This window comes from Ursus maritimus, unplaced genomic scaffold, assembly GCF_017311325.1.
Source record: "Ursus maritimus isolate PB19 unplaced genomic scaffold, ASM1731132v1 scaffold_33, whole genome shotgun sequence".
Lineage (NCBI taxonomy): Eukaryota > Metazoa > Chordata > Mammalia > Carnivora > Ursidae > Ursus > Ursus maritimus.
Window position 1 is genome coordinate 5,675,400 of NW_024425897.1, and position 18,190 is coordinate 5,693,589.

An 18,190-nucleotide genomic window follows, 5' to 3' on the forward strand; every position below is an offset into this window, starting at 1 on the left:
TCTTCAATAATTTTTTCATTAGTAGAAAAGGGTTGGTTCTAAGATCCAAAAGCTTGAGAAATGCTGTACTAGTGAACAAGCTTGAGCCTCACACAACCAACATGACCGGAGATACATTAACATAAAGGGCTGGTGGGGGGTATTAAATCTAATTTATTTGTGGAACCAAGACTACACACTAACTGATAGTTCTAGGGTGAGAGCATCACACACGTGGCTGGTTGCCCTGCCAACCAACACACATGCAGCACAACCACCCAAAGGTGGGGAGGTAACGAGGAGAGGGTGTGACTCGTAGGATAAGCTAGCCAACTGCCTTGTCGTAACTGAGAGGAAACGGTTATTGCGCTTTAATCATATCCTGGAGTATATGAGGAGGGGAAGAAGAGGTTACAAGCTAATTTAAATGTTACTGATAATAGGGAACCAAGAGACAATGACCCAAAAAAGAGAAGACTAGGGATTCAAGTCTAGAAAAATTTTATATAAAGGAAATCATTGGAACAACAACAATATATATATATATATAAAGATTTTATGTATTTAGTTGACAGAGAGACAGCCAGTGAGACAGGGAACACAGCAGGGGGAGTGGGAGAGGAAGAAGCAGACTCCCAGCGGAGGAGCCTGATGTGGGGCTCGATCCCGGAACGCCGGGATCACGCCCTGAGCCGAAGGCAGATGCTTAACGACTGAGCCACCCAGGCGCCCCGGAACAAAAACATAAACCTTTCTAAATACTAAAATTACACCAAAACAGAAAATAAAAGCAAACAACAACAACAAAACCCAAAAAACCACGCAGCTGCTTATTTAAAAAAAACAAAGAAACATACACACACCTAAAATGAACAATGCAACAGTAACGACTTCTTAGATGGTATTCCCTGGGGGAGGAAGAGACTAGGGTAAAGCCCAAGGACAGAAGTTAAACCTCTTCCAATATACTGTTTTATAGATTTGACTTTGGAACAACGTACCTTTTTATATAATTACAAAATCAAATCAAATTTTAAAAACGAGTCCTCCTAAATTAAAAACAAAGTGAAACAACTGCATTTATGTGATTGTCCTCAGTTGGTGGCAAAGGGAACAAAGAACGGCTTCAGAGATTCTCACAGCAATCTGACTGCAGACCCTGGTAGGACATTCGCTACGGATGAAAGAACCACAAAAGACAAGACAACACAAAACCTCCTTCTGACTGCTTTGGGCAATGGTTTGTTGTTAGTAGGCTAGAATCATTCAGTCATTCAATCATAACTGGTGTATGTTGTGAGATAAAGAGGAAAAGTGACTGTGTGACATTACTGAATTTATCACTCCTGCCGTCACCGTGCACGTGGGTTCCAGCGCGGGGAGAGGAGACATAGGCAAATAGTTAGGGAGAGAGTCTCGTTGTCACAAATATGGATTGAAAACACCAGTATGACTTTTATATTTAAAGACAACTTCCCAGCTCTGTCCACTGAGAAGACCTAGCAACAAAGACTGACCCAAGAGCCACAAGGAGCCCTGAGAATTCAGGGTGGGGCCTTGAAGGGCTGTTTCCCACAGGACGAGACAACTGGAAATTTGAACACTGGTTATTTAATGACTTTCGGAGTAACTGATAATTTTTAGAGGGGTGGGTCATTGGTATTGTGACTATGCATTTCAAAGAATCATTTATATAGAGATACATACTGAAAAACTGACTAGAAAGTGATACTACGTGTGGGATTTGTATCAGGGACTTGCTGGGGACTGTGGGAACTGGGCGGCACTATGGATGAAGCAGGGTTGGCCATGAGTGGACAAATGGGACACAGGGTGAGTCATGTGTGTTTACTGAACTTTGTCTACCTGATACGTATTTGAAATTCTGCATGGTGGGATGTGAAGAAAAAGGTTCTAATGCAATTCTGGCCTCAATCTAATCCTTCACCCCATCCAGTGTAGTTCTGCTTGCTTCTTACTTTGTGAATGGAAGCCTTCTGGAAAGGTATAATAGGAGTAAGGAAAAGAGAGAGAAAGATCAGTGGTGGGTGTCCTGTTTTCTCCAGAAATGCATCCTAATCTTAACAATGGGCGTTAATGATCTTATGCAAAGACTGAAGTTTCTTCTTGGATAACGACTCTCACCTGTGGGACCTCACTGAGCACTTCCCCTTGCAGAACTGCATTCATTCCTCAGTTGCCGTCAGTCACGTCCCCCACCTACCACATGAGGACGAAGGTTCAGGAGGCTAAGTGACAGCTCACAGCACTGCGAGGAGGCAGAATCGGGACCGAAACCGGGTCTGCACGACACCTCACAACGGTGCTGCACGGTCTGCTCCGTTGTCTCCGCAGACACCTTGTCACCCCCCAAGGACTAAACAACCAGCACTGAAAACAGCACATTAGACTCTTTGTAGTGAGAATTTTTGTAAAAATGAGCTCCAGAACATGGGTGGTTTTGAGAGAAGTGGGAACCCCGGCTGTGTCGCAGAAGGGGTTTATGACCAGAGGGCCTACGACGGGCCAGATGTAGAGGTCACCCAAAGGCCCTGCCCACGTGGGTCTGAGAGCCCTGCTGAGGACGTGAAGTTGTCACGCACGACTGAGCAACACAGGCAGCCGACCAGGAAGCCGAGTGTGTGTGAATGGAGCCGAGCATCCTAATCAAATGTAATATAGAGCAAAGTTCACGTAAGCGTGTTTAATGACATGCTTCCTCCCTACTGATTTACACAATCTGGCCTGAGTGGTTACGTCTTGGCATGTGCACCCACAATTAACGTTACTTTGTGTACAGCCCAACGAAACATTTCTGGGAGAGGGAGGCATGGGGCAAGGCTGGAGGCTGTTCTGGAATCTCTCTGGGACTCAGCAGCATTAACCGGTTAGTGTGTCCTGCTGGTCCCACCTCTGTCTGAAGCCTCATGTGCTCTTCCCCTTCCCCTGGGCATGCTCGCGACTCTTAGGGGCCCCTGGAGGAGCCTCGTGGTTTCCCCACTGGGCCGGCTGGCTGGCTCCAGGCACACGGGGCTCCTGTCCCCCCACCCACCCAGGGCTCCTTGATCGGCCATGCTCTCACCACACTGCAGATCACGGCTGGAGAACTCGTTCTCCTCACGCACCGAGGGGCCGCTGGAGGGCAGCGATACACTTTACTCCTCTCATTGCCTCTGAGGCCATCTAGGCACATGGGTGTCATCCAGGGAGGAAGAACAAAGAAAGGGGGAGCACTGGGGCCCCCAGACTGAAGCCATGATGGGGGAGGATACCTCAAGATGTCCTGCTGCGGAAATGCGCAAGGGAGAAGTTTGCAGGAACGGGGCTTTCTACCTTTTCAGACCCAAACACGGACCTGAGGGAGCTCTCCAGGTCTCTCCTGATCTGGCTGCTTCGAAGCAGGGGCTCTTCTTTTACTTCTGCCCCCTACAGGACAGTACCTGTCCCACCATGCGGAAAAATATCACTGACCTCATCAGCGTGAAAGAAAGGCCCAAAAGACCCTGAGAAACCTAAGCTGGCGTATTGTGAACGGTATGTAGTTATATGCAGCTTAACACAACCATTGTCCCTTTATAGAAGCTACCGGATGTCCCCGAGGCTCTGCTTCAGGAATAACGTGGACAGGGATACAGCTGTGGTGTGTGGACACGTTGCTTGTCTACACAACTCATTCCCGTGGCCACTCGTCCTCTCACGGAAACTGAAGCCGACAGCAGCCCGTCCACACCCAGGGGGCCACGGACGGCACCTGGGTGACGTCGCCCCGGTGACGTCGGGATGACTGATGTCTCCCTGGACGCTCTGAGGGCCAGAGCATGCTTCTGACTCTGCCCTTGTCCTTGGATTGCTAGAGACCAAACCATACTGATGACTGGTTCCTTTGAGCACGAAAGCTGAAAGATGTGAGTGTAAAGCAGAATGAGACTATTTAAAGCTCCTGGCCACATCCACAAAACCATGAGGACGCAGAACTGGCTCGCTTTCCGGGTCCTCAGGGACGCAATGTCCCTAAAGGAATTGAACCCCCGGCCGGAGACCTCCAGCACCGTCTCCCAGAAGGGTGATTTTGGCATTTTCCATTCACGCTTCTCACTCTGAAAAGAGCTGAGGCGAGCCGCGTGAAGCCCCACCTGTCTCCCCGGAGACCTGGAGTCGCTGGCCGTTGCAGAAGGCGCCCCGGCCCCTCCGGCCCGTGTACAGCCGCTCCTCCGTGCAGTGGTAAATCACTCCAAACTCAAGCTGCGGGGTGCAGGGGCAGGACAGAAAACAAACGTGCTTCACTCATTTGACACAGAAAATAACGTAGTAATTCGAAGGGGGAAGGGTTCTAGGTGTTAGGACCAATACGATGGAAACTACCTTTCGAAAGGGAATTGAAAAAAATTAGTGTCTCAGTTCAAAACTGGACATGAAAGCACACTGTCTTTTTGAAAATCACATACTTAAAAATGTATTAAAACGAATACAGCTTTATTAAAAATTAACCTCATAATCAAGCATTAGTAACTGAAAGTTATTGAAAAAGCTTAATTCTTCAGAAAGGCCTCTGTTTCGGGGGGTGGGGGCTGGGGGAGGCTACTTGTGACTAATGCACCCCCACAAGAAACCCTCAAAGTTGCTGACATGTGAAAAATTAAGAATACATCTGTAAAGCCGACGGAATCAGACTCAAGGACGGCCAAGGAGGAGAGGTGATTCACCAAGGAGGGGCGCAGCGCTGAGCGGGCAGGGCGCCAAACCGCAGCCACGCTGCATAAAGCAGGTAACAAACGCCTCAGACAGCAGCCTCCCAGTCGGAAACAGTCGAAAGAAGAGGCGAGCATGGAAAAAAACACTGCCTTACGCTCATGTGCTGTTTGTTTCTTTCCTGTACTGACTCGCCACTATTCAGGGTTAATAGGAGCAAGTGTGTGTGGTCTGGGGGTTGGCCGTGTGTTCGTCTCCCTGGAAAATGAAGAGAGACCCAGGCCAAGTCTCTCGGGAGAGTCCCGCCTGGCCTGGGGTGAGCAGTGGAATGGACTCCCCGGCAATGCAGGAAAAGGGTTTATTTCTGGAGAGGACCATTCAGTCAGCTTTCCAGCAACATCTTACCCCCTTCCCACCACCCTAGCTTTAAGGGGGTTCCCAAATCAGGGTAGTCCTAGAAGCATGAAGGCCTCTAGACCCTGTGCCCCCGGGGTGGTCGGGGGGCCTGGAGGCCTTTGCTCGCGGGAGGGAAGGGTGAGGATGACTGGGAATCTCTCCTTGAGCACAGCCCTCCACTACACGTCCGACCCACCTGCACACCGTCACCCACACCAGGCCCATCAAAGCTGAAGGCCTCGCCACCGGAGACCTTGCCCGCACACAGCATTTTTGTCCTCCCCACCCAGCTACCGACATGTGGTCACGAGCGTCACCCCCTGAGCTTATTGCTCAGCCACCTACTTGGTCTCAGTGACACTGAACAGGGAAACACGTGAGCATGTAACTCCTTAACCAGATTTCGATATTAAAATTCTTATGTATCTTCACTTTAAGTACTTTTACGCAGGTATCAACTTCCCTCCGTCTCCATGCTAGGGAATCACTGCCAGTGTTGAGGACAAAGATGAGAAAACAGTGCCTAGTGGAGGGCTGCTTTTGGAAAATACTGAACCCCCAGTCCTACTTAAATGTAACTGTGGTGACCACACAGAAGTGAAGGCTTTCCTAGGCATTACTGCTTAAATTGATTAATGCCCTCGATGCAGGTCTCATGGTGTTGCTTAGCTCCAGGGGTGATGGGAACCCTGAAGCAGCCGTGTTCTCATGCTAACAGCCAGGGAAAGATGGAGAAGAACTAATGAAAGACGGGGATTAAAAATGTCCTCCAAAAATAGGAGTCTCTTCTGTGTGGGACTAGATCACACGCCCCAGGGGTCAGAGGGAGACTAACGTGGAGCATTTGCTCAGAACTTTCCCTTCCATGCTTCTCCAGCAGCATCACAGAAAGACTATGGTGGAAACAAGGGCCCGTCACCATGGGGGTGGGCTGCCCATGAGGCCCCAAACCCACACACCCAAAACCAGTTTTCCTTTACTTTCTCAGATCTGAAAAACACATGCTTGGATTTACTAGTCATGACTAAGACACATGACAAAGAAAAACAAGAGTACAGGGGTCAAATCCAAAAAGGACAATGTGAAGCCAGGCCCAAGGGGTTCAGGACCACGGGCCCAGGGGAACCCATCCACCACGTACCTCTTGGTCTACAGCAAATCCAATGCTCACCGCCACAGTGGGAAATCTGCAAAGGAAGACAGAATGGTTTATACTCTAAAACATAAATGGTCTCATGCAAACTCCTCGGAGCCTCTCTGTGGCTCTGCTATGCAGCATTGTCACTGGAGGCACAGAAAGACCTTTCTACAGTGTGGGTGGGTTTGTTTTTTTTAAAAAGTTATTTCCCACAATGTCACTAACTGCTTCCAAGACAAATAGGCTTAGCAGACAGACTACCTTGAGAGAAAGCAGTATTCCGAAAGTCATGTACGAGGGCTGTAATTCAGCAATGACCATCAACTACCCAGTGGAGAGGGATTTTAATCATCAGCTTTCTGGTTTTCAGAGACGTAAAGGGACAGCAGACACCTCCAAAAAGCTCACACCCATGTCCCCAGTGAGGTGAGGAGAGGCCCCCAGGAGGCGGCATCACAGCCTCCCCGCCGAGGCTGGGTCTGGGAGACAACAACCCTCACCCTCTGTCCTGAGTGAGCTCGCAAACGGCCAGCTGCAGGCCTGGGCCGGAGCGTCGCAGGCCGGCTGTGCCACTGCAGACTGCCTGTGGTTTTACTGTGTGATTTCGCTGTTACTGCTGTACCTCTTCAGAATGACCTCTCTCTACGTGAAGGTCAGCAGAGCTCACCAGCAAGCAGAAAGGAGCTGCGTACTACTAACCTACAGAAAACTATGAAGCCAGTCCCCCGTGGAGGTGAGCCTGGCCCGCGGCTGAGGCAGCCGCACGCTTATTGGGTGGTTGGCTCGCTGAGCAAACACACCACACGCCAGGTTCCACTCCAGGTACCTGGGAGAGCTCTCTCCCACCTGCTTCAGCCCTGACACTGCTGGACCCGAGAATGAACAGAACTTCTGAGCTGCAGTGGAAAGTCTTCTGATGTCTATAGGCCACAAAGAGCGCTACGCTGCGGCTCTTGAAGATGTCCTGGAACCTGAGGGCCACTGGGGCCCACAAGGCCCTCTGGTGGATGTGTGGGTCTCACCACGTGACGGGACTCAGCACCCCTCCACCGTCCCCCTTACCAGCACGCAGTAGTAACAAGCAAGACAGAAGAACGGGAGCTTTGCTGAGCTTTGCTCAGCGAAACACACCTACGAGGGGAGGCCTGAGGCTCCTCCTGAATTCCTGCCCAGGGTCGGGGTTGTCACGCCGTAGTTCAAATTAGTCTCTTGACGCTGCTGCGGTCACCAGATGGCACTATTCCATTGCCTCGAAAGGCACTGTGTGGGCATGACCAGCTAAATTCTCAAGGTAACTCATGTTAAGAAAAGGGTGATGACCAACATGACAGGTCAGGATTACCTTACACGCTGACACACAAACACGCTGCTTGAGGCAGAACACAGAAGAGAGCAAGCACCAGGAACGAAGCGCCCTAGTCTGCCTGTGCTCAGACTTTTTCACTTTATGTAAGGAAACAGCGTTTCCTAGCCATCTGGGGAAGGGGCTCTCACCGTGGGGTCTGCACTGCTGGCGTTGCCTGAGTGCTGGTGAGAAATGCACATCCATGGGATGCCCGACCGGGAAGGGACCGGGGAGGGGACCGGAGCCTGTGCCAACCAGCTCTGCAGGAGGCCCCATGCGTGTTCATGTCAGAGAACCAGCCGTCTGTGGAAACCACACCACACGAGGTGCTCTCGTGTCCCTGGGCAGCTCCGACGCCCACCCCACCGGTCAGAGGACCCAGAGTAGAGGCCACGTCCCCATCACCCCCCTGAGCTGCAGCTCGCCTCCCTTCTCCCTCCCCAAGGGCCTCTCGGATCTCCCTAGAACCTCCTGGCTTTTGGCTGTTACTTGCTCAGTCCGATTTGCCAGCAGGTGCTCGTCCCGCCTCCCCCGGCGTGAGCTCTGCTCTCACCTCCACAGCAGCTCTGCGACACCAGCCCTCGGGTGCTGCGGCTCACTGTTGGGCTCTGCGGCCGCCAGGCCACTCGCGCTGCTCTCGTAACCCTGCTTGCTTCCCCAGGGGCCTCCATAAGCGGTCCTTCTTAATTCAACCCAACGTTTTAAAGATGACAAACACCACAGGTTTGAACAAATGAGTATTTCCTACATGCTGAGAGTAGCTCCCAAATGGAAAACCTCATTTAAAAAAAAAGATCGACACGTGACCACCTTTTCAATGAGACTGTCCACCTACTGGAGGTTTGTTCATAGACTCTTGCCTCGAAAAAGGCTGTTTTGGAAAAGACAAAGTCTGAGAGAAGAGGACGGGTTAAGGACGAGAACAGGGGTGGCCCAGCCTGATGCTCACCTGTGCACAAAGTTGCAGGTGCCGTCAATGGGGTCGACGATCCACGTGGGGCTGGGGGTGAGCACGCACTTGGCCCCGGCGGCGGCTGACTCTTCCGCAATAAACCTGTGGTGGGCAGGAGCTCAGCCTGAGAAAACTCGCCAAGAACTCGAGACAAAGCGCTTCAGACTGCTTCTGGTCCCATCAAGGACAAAGCAGACACAGCAGAGATCTCATCATGGCTTCTCTGGGTCAAAGGGAGGCAGCGTCTGTAAAAGACCATCTGCTTTTCGATCTGGCTGCTAGCCTACTTACTCAGCGGGATTAGAAAACGTGAAGTCGACACCTCAACGTAGGGGGAAAGCATCGGGGCGTGTGAGCGGGCCAGGGGCACAGAGACGAGAATGAAGAACACTGGAAGACAGGCCTTTTAACGCAAAGCTCAACTCTGCTCTGACCTTAGTCTGGAGGACAGAAGGCTGAAGACAAATGACGGAGAAGAGCGTGGGGAACGCTGGCCGGGGAGCAGGGCGCAGGCCTCGGGCTTTAGCTCTCCCACCAGTAGTGCTGTGGCTGGGGCGGACTGAAGGCTGGACCCAAGGAACCGAATGTCACCCACAGCTGACCCCTGCCAGGTCTGTCCCCAGCCTGGCCTCCTCTGAACTGAAGACGAGGTGACAGCTGTATCCGCCCACCATTTGGGCTCAACAGGAGCTGCTGTATCTCCTCAGAGGCCCTTTCCATCCTGGCATGTGGTCTAGGAGCCCCTCGGTGGGCCACACCGTCTTTTTCATGCTCTGGTGCCCCCCGGCCTGTAGGGACACGGCCAGCCCAGGACGCAGGCTGTGCACTGCCCTGCACCAGCGGGAGGGGCCCGTTCCCGCCCCCCGCTTCATAACTAGTCCTCTGTAGACAAGCCCTCTGGGAGCCATCCTCACTGGAGTGGGCTGTCTACTTCCCGTTAGGAAGCCAAACGAGAAACACACATCCTGATCTAAAGCGTTCACCACAGGGCCTGGCACACTGAGTGCTTAGTCCACGTCTCCAACTGTCACGTAACAAACCCGGGTCCAGCAAGAGTGGGGCCTCTGCCCCGTGTACCGCCTTGTCACCAGGGCCTGGCCCACAGCAGCTGCTGAGCAAACACGTGTTCTATGCCTGAATACAAGGCCTGGTGGAGAGCCTTCTAGCAGCTTCTCATGCTATGTCTGTGTCTATACTGGAGAAAAGGAGACCTGAAGACAATATGTTTTTACTAAGAAGGATAAATGAATGAAAAACAAGAAAAGTTTCCTGTCCTCCTGCTGGCATGTGGTGTGTTGTCTGCTGTGGTCATCAGGCAGCTGCTTAGCCCCTGAAGAGGCCAGAGCGGGCCCTTTCTGCTCAGCCTCGAAGCGCTCCCGGAAACCACTTTCTCCAGAGGAACTGTGTGTCCTAAGATGTGGCAACAATGAACTTGCAGATGAGATGGATAAAAGGACTGAGCTGGAAACCTCCAACTGCTCGCCCAACATGGTACCAACGAGCTATGTGTGGCTGTTTAAATTTAAATAATTTAAATTAAATGCAATTTCAAAAAACTAAGCAGTTCTTGACTCTCAGTCGCCGCATCTCAAGTGTCGTCCTCGTCTGCAGCACTGAGAAAGAACCAGTGCCGTGCGTTCTGACGTCACTGTTCGTCACCCCAGCGCCGTCACATGCCCCACAACTCACCTGGGACCACCCCTTTCCACTTCACAGATTGTGAAAGTCACGCCCTCCATGCACACACACAGTCATCTAGCCCCACTGTCTGATAACGGATCTGCAGTCGGTCTGTGTGTGTGAGGAGCGAACATGTATCATTTCCCCTCCAGCTGTTGCCCCCCGGAGAAAGCCCCGCCTCCGAGCAGAGGCAGGGCGCTGGGGCTGGGCGACACTGAGTAAGGCGCCTGAGCACTCCATCCCCCAAAAACGGCTGCTGTGCAGAGAAAGCTTGGGTGAGCAGCCCGCGCCCAGCAGCTTGCTCTCCTGGGATGCATGGGACGCCGGTTCCTCGCTTTTGTTTGTTCCTGGTGCCCTCCTCCTGCTGGGGACTGCCTCCCTACCCTCGCTCCCCTCTGCGGGGTTTTGGGTCATTTGGGTCATGTGATCCAGGCAGGCAGGTGGAGATGGCAGACGTGGCGTGGTGAAAGACAGGAAGTTGGAGGAGCCAAGCTGGGCAGGGCCTGGCCAGGCAGTGACTCTGACCACAGCAGGGAGACAGATGATGGGCGCGCAGAATCACTGATGATTATGCGTGGCACAAGCTCGGCCAAGTTCTCTTAGCCAAAGACTTAAGGAATTACATCTCTTTTCAATGTCGTCTTCTATAGCTACGTGATTTTCCTCCCAGGCAATGGCTTGTGATTATGTTTCTAAAGAAAAGGGTCCTCACCCTAAAAACACACATATATAGCAATCGACTGCCAAATCTTAAATTGGGCACGAGGTCGAGAAATCAGTGAGAAGACTTATTAGTAGGTCAAGATAGAAATGGAAGTGACTCACAACCAAAGAGAAATTCTCAGGCACTGAGGACGCATGTGGAATTTTCTTCCTTTTTAAACCTCATTTAAGTGGGAAGCTGGTACCTACTAGAGTTGTGGGGTCTCCCGGGAAGGAAGAGGGGAGAGCATCTCTGCAGGGCTGGCAGCGAACACACGTGTCAGGGAGCACAGCCCGCGGTGCACCGATGGGGCTTCCCAGGACACGCAGGGCCAGGAGGGCTGCTGGCTCACTAGCAGAGCAGATGGGATGGACATGGCCTACAGGGTCACCAAGCAGCATGTTTAAAGCAGCATCCACAATGCTCCTGTGGACACGGCTTTTGTTCTGCACAGCATTTCTGATAGGAAGCACTCAAAGGAACCACACCGAGCCCTGGACTTTCCCAGCAGTGGGAAGAGTTCTCATCTCTACTCTGCTGCCCAAGTCAACGAAGGGGGAAGGAGTGTCTGTCACCTTGCTATTTGCTTCGCACCTGTGGGGGACACTTTGAGGCCTTGGACTGTGTCCATCCTCTCTCCCTGGTATGTGAGGAGGGATGTAGTTTATTCACTGAAACCTGATGGTCTTCACATGGGAAGCGGAGAGAACATTCTTCAGCTCTTTGCAGAGGGAGTGGGGAAAATAACTTGGACAGATGGAGGTGCAAGACAACAGAGACCTTAATAAAAGCATTTGGACAGCTACATAAAATCCATAACATAAGTAGAAAAAACCAATCCGTGTGCCTAAATTTAGGGAGCTCAAGGGCCTTTTCATAAGCCTCTCTACCGTACAAGAGGAAAGCAGCAATTGGGGTAAGGTTCAAAGCTTGGTAACAAGTTAGAATGATATCCTGTTGCGTAATTTAACTACTTTTTTTTCTTATAGTCCTAACAAACCCTTATAATTTTGACGGCCAAGTGCATCTAGGCCTTTTTTCCCTGGCTAGTTTGTTTACCCTGTGACAAGGTCAGGGTCACCCTTCAGTTCACTAGGGAGCCAGTTAATGCTCCTAGGCCTGGCCAGCATCGCGGCAGGCTCTGCTGCCTGATGACATGAGTGCCCAGCGCAAAACACAGTGGGAAAGCGGCGGAAAGCAAGCGTTTAGCTGGTGGTGGCTAGGAACATATTTCTTCCAAGTCCAGGGCACACAGGGTACGCCGCAGGGCCTGGGAGTCACCACGATGGATGAGGCCACGTCCTGCCGAGGGGAGCCCAGACATGGACAGAGGAGGCAGCTGGGTGTCCTGAGCAGCCCCAGCTGCTCTCCTCCCCTTGCCTGCACTAACCCGGACAAAAGGGACACGGACAGGGTGTATATAAATATGGGTCAGTGATGCTACTGAGTATTTCCGAAGTTGCAGAACTTGGATCTGCCTCAAAATCATCCACTAAAAACAGGTTTAGGTGCCCCAGAAAGGCAGGCGTGGATGGAGACTGAGCTAATGTGGTCAATGCCAAGACTGTGCTTTAACTGTCAACCTCCACCTGCTAGTTTGCTTTCTGTCATTACCACCAGACGATGACCTTGGCTGGGTGCCTCGGTCCTAGATGAGGAGGCTGAGACACCGAGAACGCGTGATTTTCCAAAGCCGCGGGCAGCAGCAAGTTTAAATCTTACAGTTCTTCGGTTCAGCATACTCCTGTCTTCCAGATCGGGGACCCAGACTTTGGATTTCACAAATGAATACAATAAAATAGTAAAACAGGGAGCCTATACCAGGTTGCTTCTTATTTTATTAAAAACAAAACAGTTGCAATCTTCAACAGTTTCAAACGGCTAAAAATGGGGACCAGCGTAAGTTCAGAATAACAGGGAGTCCTTCCTAAAAAAGGATGATGGGGCAGTTTTGCTAATTTATTGTTTAAGGGATATATTTCAATACTCTGAATGAAGAAAAATTACAATACACTATTTTATTATGTGTATGCAATGTTTTCTAATTGCAAATGTATCAATTTGTTTACGATCTAAAATACAATTAAATGCTCCCAAATTCGTTTGAATCCTAGTCATTGGCAAAAACCAAAAAAACCCACTCCACACTTGGCACAGATATGCTGAGAAATGGTTTTATCTACCTGAGTTTTCTAGGCAAACCGAGCAGAGTAGAAGCAGGACTTCCAGGCTTCCCCGAATCCTGGTGTTGCCCTCAGAACTGAGAAGCAAGTGGCAAAGAGCCAGCGGCGACCATGGGGCAGCCACATCTCATCCCTCCCAGCCTGGCCAGCACGAGCTGGAGGCGGCTTGAGAAGAGCTCGGATTCCTGGGTAGGTGTGTGCCTCGGCCTCTCCCAGGGCATCTTCAGGGACGGAGGCCTAGCATTAGCAGGCTGGAGAAGCCCAGGTGGGCCTGGCACACACCCTAGGTAGGGTCCACTGCTCTGGGTCAACCGTCTTCCAAAGGGGCTTCGGAGTTTGGCAATCCCCTGGAGACCCCGGGCTGCAGGGTGGAGTGGGGGTAGCGGGTGGCTGGTGGGGGGCGGGGGGGTGGGTACGATCACTCATATAACACACTGACTTTTATCCTAGAGTAGGCAGCAATGAATATTTAAATACACCTTGTAGGGGTGACTGGGTTAAGCATCTGACTTTGGCTCAGGTCACGATCCCAGGGTCGTGGGATCAAGTCCCATATCGGGGCTCCCTGCTCAGTGGGGAGTCTGCTTCTCCGTCTCCCTCTGCCTTTCCCCGCAGCTTGTGCTTTCTCTCTCTCAAATAAATAAATAAAATCTTTAAAAAAAAATACACCTTGTACAAATGGAATCCATGGCCCATACTGACACAAGAGGCGACCCAAACCACTTAGCAACAGCTGCCAACACATGCAACACGTATGTCATTTCAGAACTGGGGTTCTCAGGAGTAATCTAACTGAAAAGTGCGGAAGCCCGATAAATACGTCTGGTCTTGCAGTGACCTTCACTCTGCCACAGCCACCTGGGCCAATACCACGGAAACCTCAAGTACCAAAATAGTTCCTCAACCAGAAACAGCACGTTGGTTCCTGTGGCCTTTTTCCTCTCAAAGAGTAAAAGCAATCTATAGATTTCTTTCAACATTACCATTTAACTTGAGTTTCAAGAAGTTAAAAAATCATAAACGTTTTTGAGCTTGTAAATATTGTAACAGATGTCAGGGATCCTGACTTCACACTGAACAAGGAAGAGGGAAATAACAGACGCTCACACACAAAGGTTGTCAACAAAACAAAACAAACACAACCCATTGGTGGAGAAAATTTCGAAGGGAGAGTTGGTGACCTTGAGATGACCCAACCAATTAGGAGGAAACAACAGGGGGAAAAGGAGGTATGTTTGAACGCTGGCTTGTCCCTTCTTTCATTTAATCATTCACAGGGGAAAACTCCATTGCGCCCACCCTGCGCCAGACGGATGCTGAGGGAGGCCGCCCTCCATGTCTCTGTTGTACAAGCCCATCAAACATGGAACCTTACCGCAATCATGATCCATACCCAGAAATCCAAGAGCACCTATTCCAGCCTCCTCTGTGAGGAGAGAGAACCCTCCTATCTGAGGCAGTGGTTTTCCAACTCTCTTCTGGAGAGCTCCAGGCATGAGGGAGGGCCAGAGGAGCCCACCACCTTGCCCAGAGCTCAAGGGGTATCTTCCTCTGAGTTCCCTTGGAACTAGATGCAAAATGCTGCGTACACATTTGAATTTTCCTGAGGAAAAGTTTAATGGTTTGCATTGACTTCTCCACATAGTGACCCCAAAAGGGTTAAGAACTTCCGCTCTAGGGAAGAAGGTGGAGTCCTCATAAGCACCTTCTAGGGCAGAGAGCAGCCTTCCCTGTCGCATGTGCTGGCCTGACAGGGGAGAAAGCGCCCCTGAGTACCAGCAGGGGTGCACCAACAGGCGTGGACCTGGGGCCGCATCCCTTCTGGAAAGTCTGCATGGGGCCACCACACAGACACAGGCAGGGAACATTACTTGCCCCCAAGTCCCTCCAGAAATATGTCAAATGGCTTAGCAGAGGGGAGCAGAGCACTTCCCCTGAGCATGTTAGAGAAGTGGAGCCTTGTCAGTATTTGTAAGGTAACAGACTGCCATGAGCACTGTCAAGATGACAGTAAGAGGAATGAAAACATTATGTTTCCCATGCAATCAAAATACGGGAAGCAGACTGTGAGGCTCCCTGTTTCACGTCTGCCCCCAGCGACCAGCGGCGTGGTGCCCCGAGTCAGACGCTGGCAGCACGTTACTGGGGTCCCTTCCGGAGGAACACACCTACCTGTGTGAAGGAAACCTTTTCTGCAGCTCAGAAATAATTAAACCTTCCACGAGGTGATCTGTTTCTGTCACGAGGTCAGCAGCTGATGTTTTTGTGGAGACGCGTTTTTCCTCAGAAAGGGCTTTTCTGATGATCTGAAATAAAAGTACAAAAAAGTACAGGACGTAGTTAAATGGATGAGCGCCCGGGTCCCCCCGGCAAATGCGCTCCCCCCCTCCCGCGTGCCAACTCCGAGGGCCACTGGCTGCTTCCATCACGGGCAGGCCGTGGGGGCTGAACCTCAGACCCACCTAGTGAGCCTGACTACCCACTGTTCTTTCACCAGAAAGATGGGCTCCCTTGTTGAAGCGCTCCTGTCCTACCCGTGGAACAATTCTGCTTTGAGGGAAAAGAAAAACAGTGGTTCCAAAGGGCATGGGGCTTCGCCCAACGTAAGATGATGTTAACTAACACACCGTTGCCCCCAGAGAGTCCCAAGAACTTGATTTCGTTGTAAAAATGTATTTTCCCTAATTCACGTTATGCAGCACATGGAGTGGATCCCATGCTCCTGAACCCAGATTATAGACGTTCCAACAGGGAGACCTGAGAGGTTAAGAGGTACTTCACCAACAGGAAGGCACGCTCTCCCTGCCACTCTGCTCAGGGCAACGCCACCGGCATGTGCCCACGGGCTGGCTTCGGTGCCAGGACCTCGCTGACCCGCAGCTCTGGGCTCACAGGCAGACTACCCGGTCCAAACCCGCTGCGGCCAAATACAGAGGTGAGGCATGGAGGGGGCCTCCCGGTGCCTCTTGCCCGGCCCAGTCCGGCTCCAGGACCCCCTGCAAGGCCCAAACAGGAAAGCATGTGGACTGGTTCAACAGTCACAGGACACTTTGGGAAGGACCAGGTCTACTCTGTGAAATAAAAAGCACTCCTTCTGGGGCGCCTGGGTGGCACAGCGGTTAAGCGTCTGCCTTCGGCTCAGGGCGTGATCCCAGCGTTACGGGATCGAGCCCCACGTCAGGCTCCTCAGCTATGAGCCTGCTTCTTCCTCTCCCACTCCCCCTGCTTGTGTTCCCTCTCTCGCTGGCTGTCTCTATCTCTGTCGAATAAATAAATAAAATCTTTAAAAAAAAAAAAAAAAAAAGCACTCCTTCTCCAGCCCGGGCCTTTCTTTTCCATTTCCGTCTGTTGTAAACTCGGTGTCTCCCTCAGCATGATGACCAAGTCGGGACACCTAAAAACGACTTCAGAACTTTCCTCCGAAACTGGCTACCACCCCAAGATCCTGCATTTCTCTCCGAAGCACCGTCAGTCACTCAGCTACCCAGACCCCACATCCTTTGCCCACCAGGAGACTTCTGCCTCCGCCTTCGGTTGTGTTTCCTGAGGGCCTGCTTCGGGTCCGGCCTGCGCTGCGCCCCCGCAGCGAGGAGGACGGCAGGAGGTGACCCCCAAGTGTGCAGCGAGGAGGAGGACTGCCGGTGGAGTTTTAAAGAATAAGCAGGAGACCCCCAGACACTGAGCGATCCCCACTTTTTATGCTCCTCACATTACCACCCCCTCCTACTGCCAGCCCCAACCGTGCTGAGCCTGGCCAGGTTCCCTTCCGTTTTTCATCTCGGTCGCAAACCGATACGTATTACAGAAAAGTGTAATTCTGTAAATAACGCGAAAGACAAAGCATATAGCACTCGTGCATAAGCCATGAACATTTCTGTGCCAGGCCCCCGACTGTCTGCCACTTGGGGCCTTCCCGGCCCTTCTATTTGCAACGTCCTGCTCAGCAACGTCAGGTTGCACAAAGTAAGCTCCCACCAAACAAATCTCCACAGGTTCCTTGTTATAAACTTGAAGCTCCCCAAGTGGAACTCATGTAGCCCCCTTGTCCTCCAGGGATCCCTGCATTTGGGCTTAGTCCAGCCCTCCTATTTATAGGTCGTTTGGCTGTGTGCTTGCGTCTCGTATGGCAATTCAGTGTCGTGCGTGGGGGGGGTGTGTGCGGTGGTGTATGTTTACACGCACACGTATGTGATGTCTGTGTGGCCTATGCATGTGCACGTGATGTGTGTGTGGTCCCTGTGTGGGGTTTGAGGTGTGACATTTGCATTTCTGACAAGTTCTGTGGTGACACCGATGCTGGGGGCCGCGCTGGAGTAGGGGGCTGGCGTGTTCTGCCCCGGCGCCACACACGAGTCCCGGGGCCACCACCCTGAGGGGGCACGGGCTTCGTGTTGGATTTGCCCCTCTCCGTGTGTCGTGAGCATTCACACAGTTCAACGCTGGGCCTGCGACCATGCGCCCTGCGGTGTCTACGGTGAGACCAGAGCGATGTTACCACATACATCAGCTCCTCTCACGTTAATGCTTGGAACTGCCCGATGACTGCCATGGCTTGTAGGAAAAAGCCCCAGACCTACAAATCTCACCTCCCGCAGGCCACCCCCATGCTCGCCATCCTTCCGCCACTCTGGTTTTCTGGCTGATCCTCACCAAATTTCTTTCTGTCCCAGTGACTTTATATTTTCTTGTCTATCCAGAACTTCGTGCCATCTGAAATTATCCAGTTTGTCCCTCTGTGGATGGTATGTCTCCCCAGGAAGACAGGAGCTGCTCACTTGGGTACCCTGCCATGCCCCTTGCCTCTAGACTCGTACCTGGCATAGAGAAGGTGCACAAAATTCTTTGAATCATGAAAAAAAAAAATCAGGCTGCTTGAAGAGATTCTGCACATTTTCTCCAACCGGACCATTACTGTTTGTATGAACAATGACGACCTTGGTCTCTTTGTTTTGTTTCACTCTTTGTTTTGGTGACTCTGCGAGAAAGTTAAAAGGCGCTTGGAGTCTCCTCTTCCAGCCTCCATCCACTGGCCCCAGCTCCTGGAGCCAGCCCAAATCTGCTTTATGACACCCGTGTCCACTTACCCCACAAGAGCCAGAAGGGCTTGCTAAACCCCTGATCTTAA

The 18,190-nt window shown here is 51.6% G+C and overlaps 1 protein-coding gene across 2 annotated transcripts in view; it reads right to left on the minus strand.

Annotated features, from left to right (window-relative positions):
- The window catches only part of IMPA2 (inositol monophosphatase 2), a 42,755-nt gene that overhangs the window by 11,045 nt on the left and 13,520 nt on the right, over nucleotides 1-18,190 (minus strand). The window contains exons 2-5 of one of the 2 annotated variants that reach the window (XM_040619634.1): nucleotides 15,238-15,371; nucleotides 8,497-8,601; nucleotides 6,206-6,251; nucleotides 4,113-4,221 (exon numbers count right to left, since the gene is read on the minus strand). In XM_040619634.1, the coding sequence (XP_040475568.1) occupies nucleotides 4,113-4,221; nucleotides 6,206-6,251; nucleotides 8,497-8,601; nucleotides 15,238-15,371 (394 nt within the window). The remainder of the gene's footprint in view (nucleotides 1-4,112; nucleotides 4,222-6,205; nucleotides 6,252-8,496; nucleotides 8,602-15,237; nucleotides 15,372-18,190) is intronic. The other variant, XM_040619635.1, reaches the window with a different exon arrangement.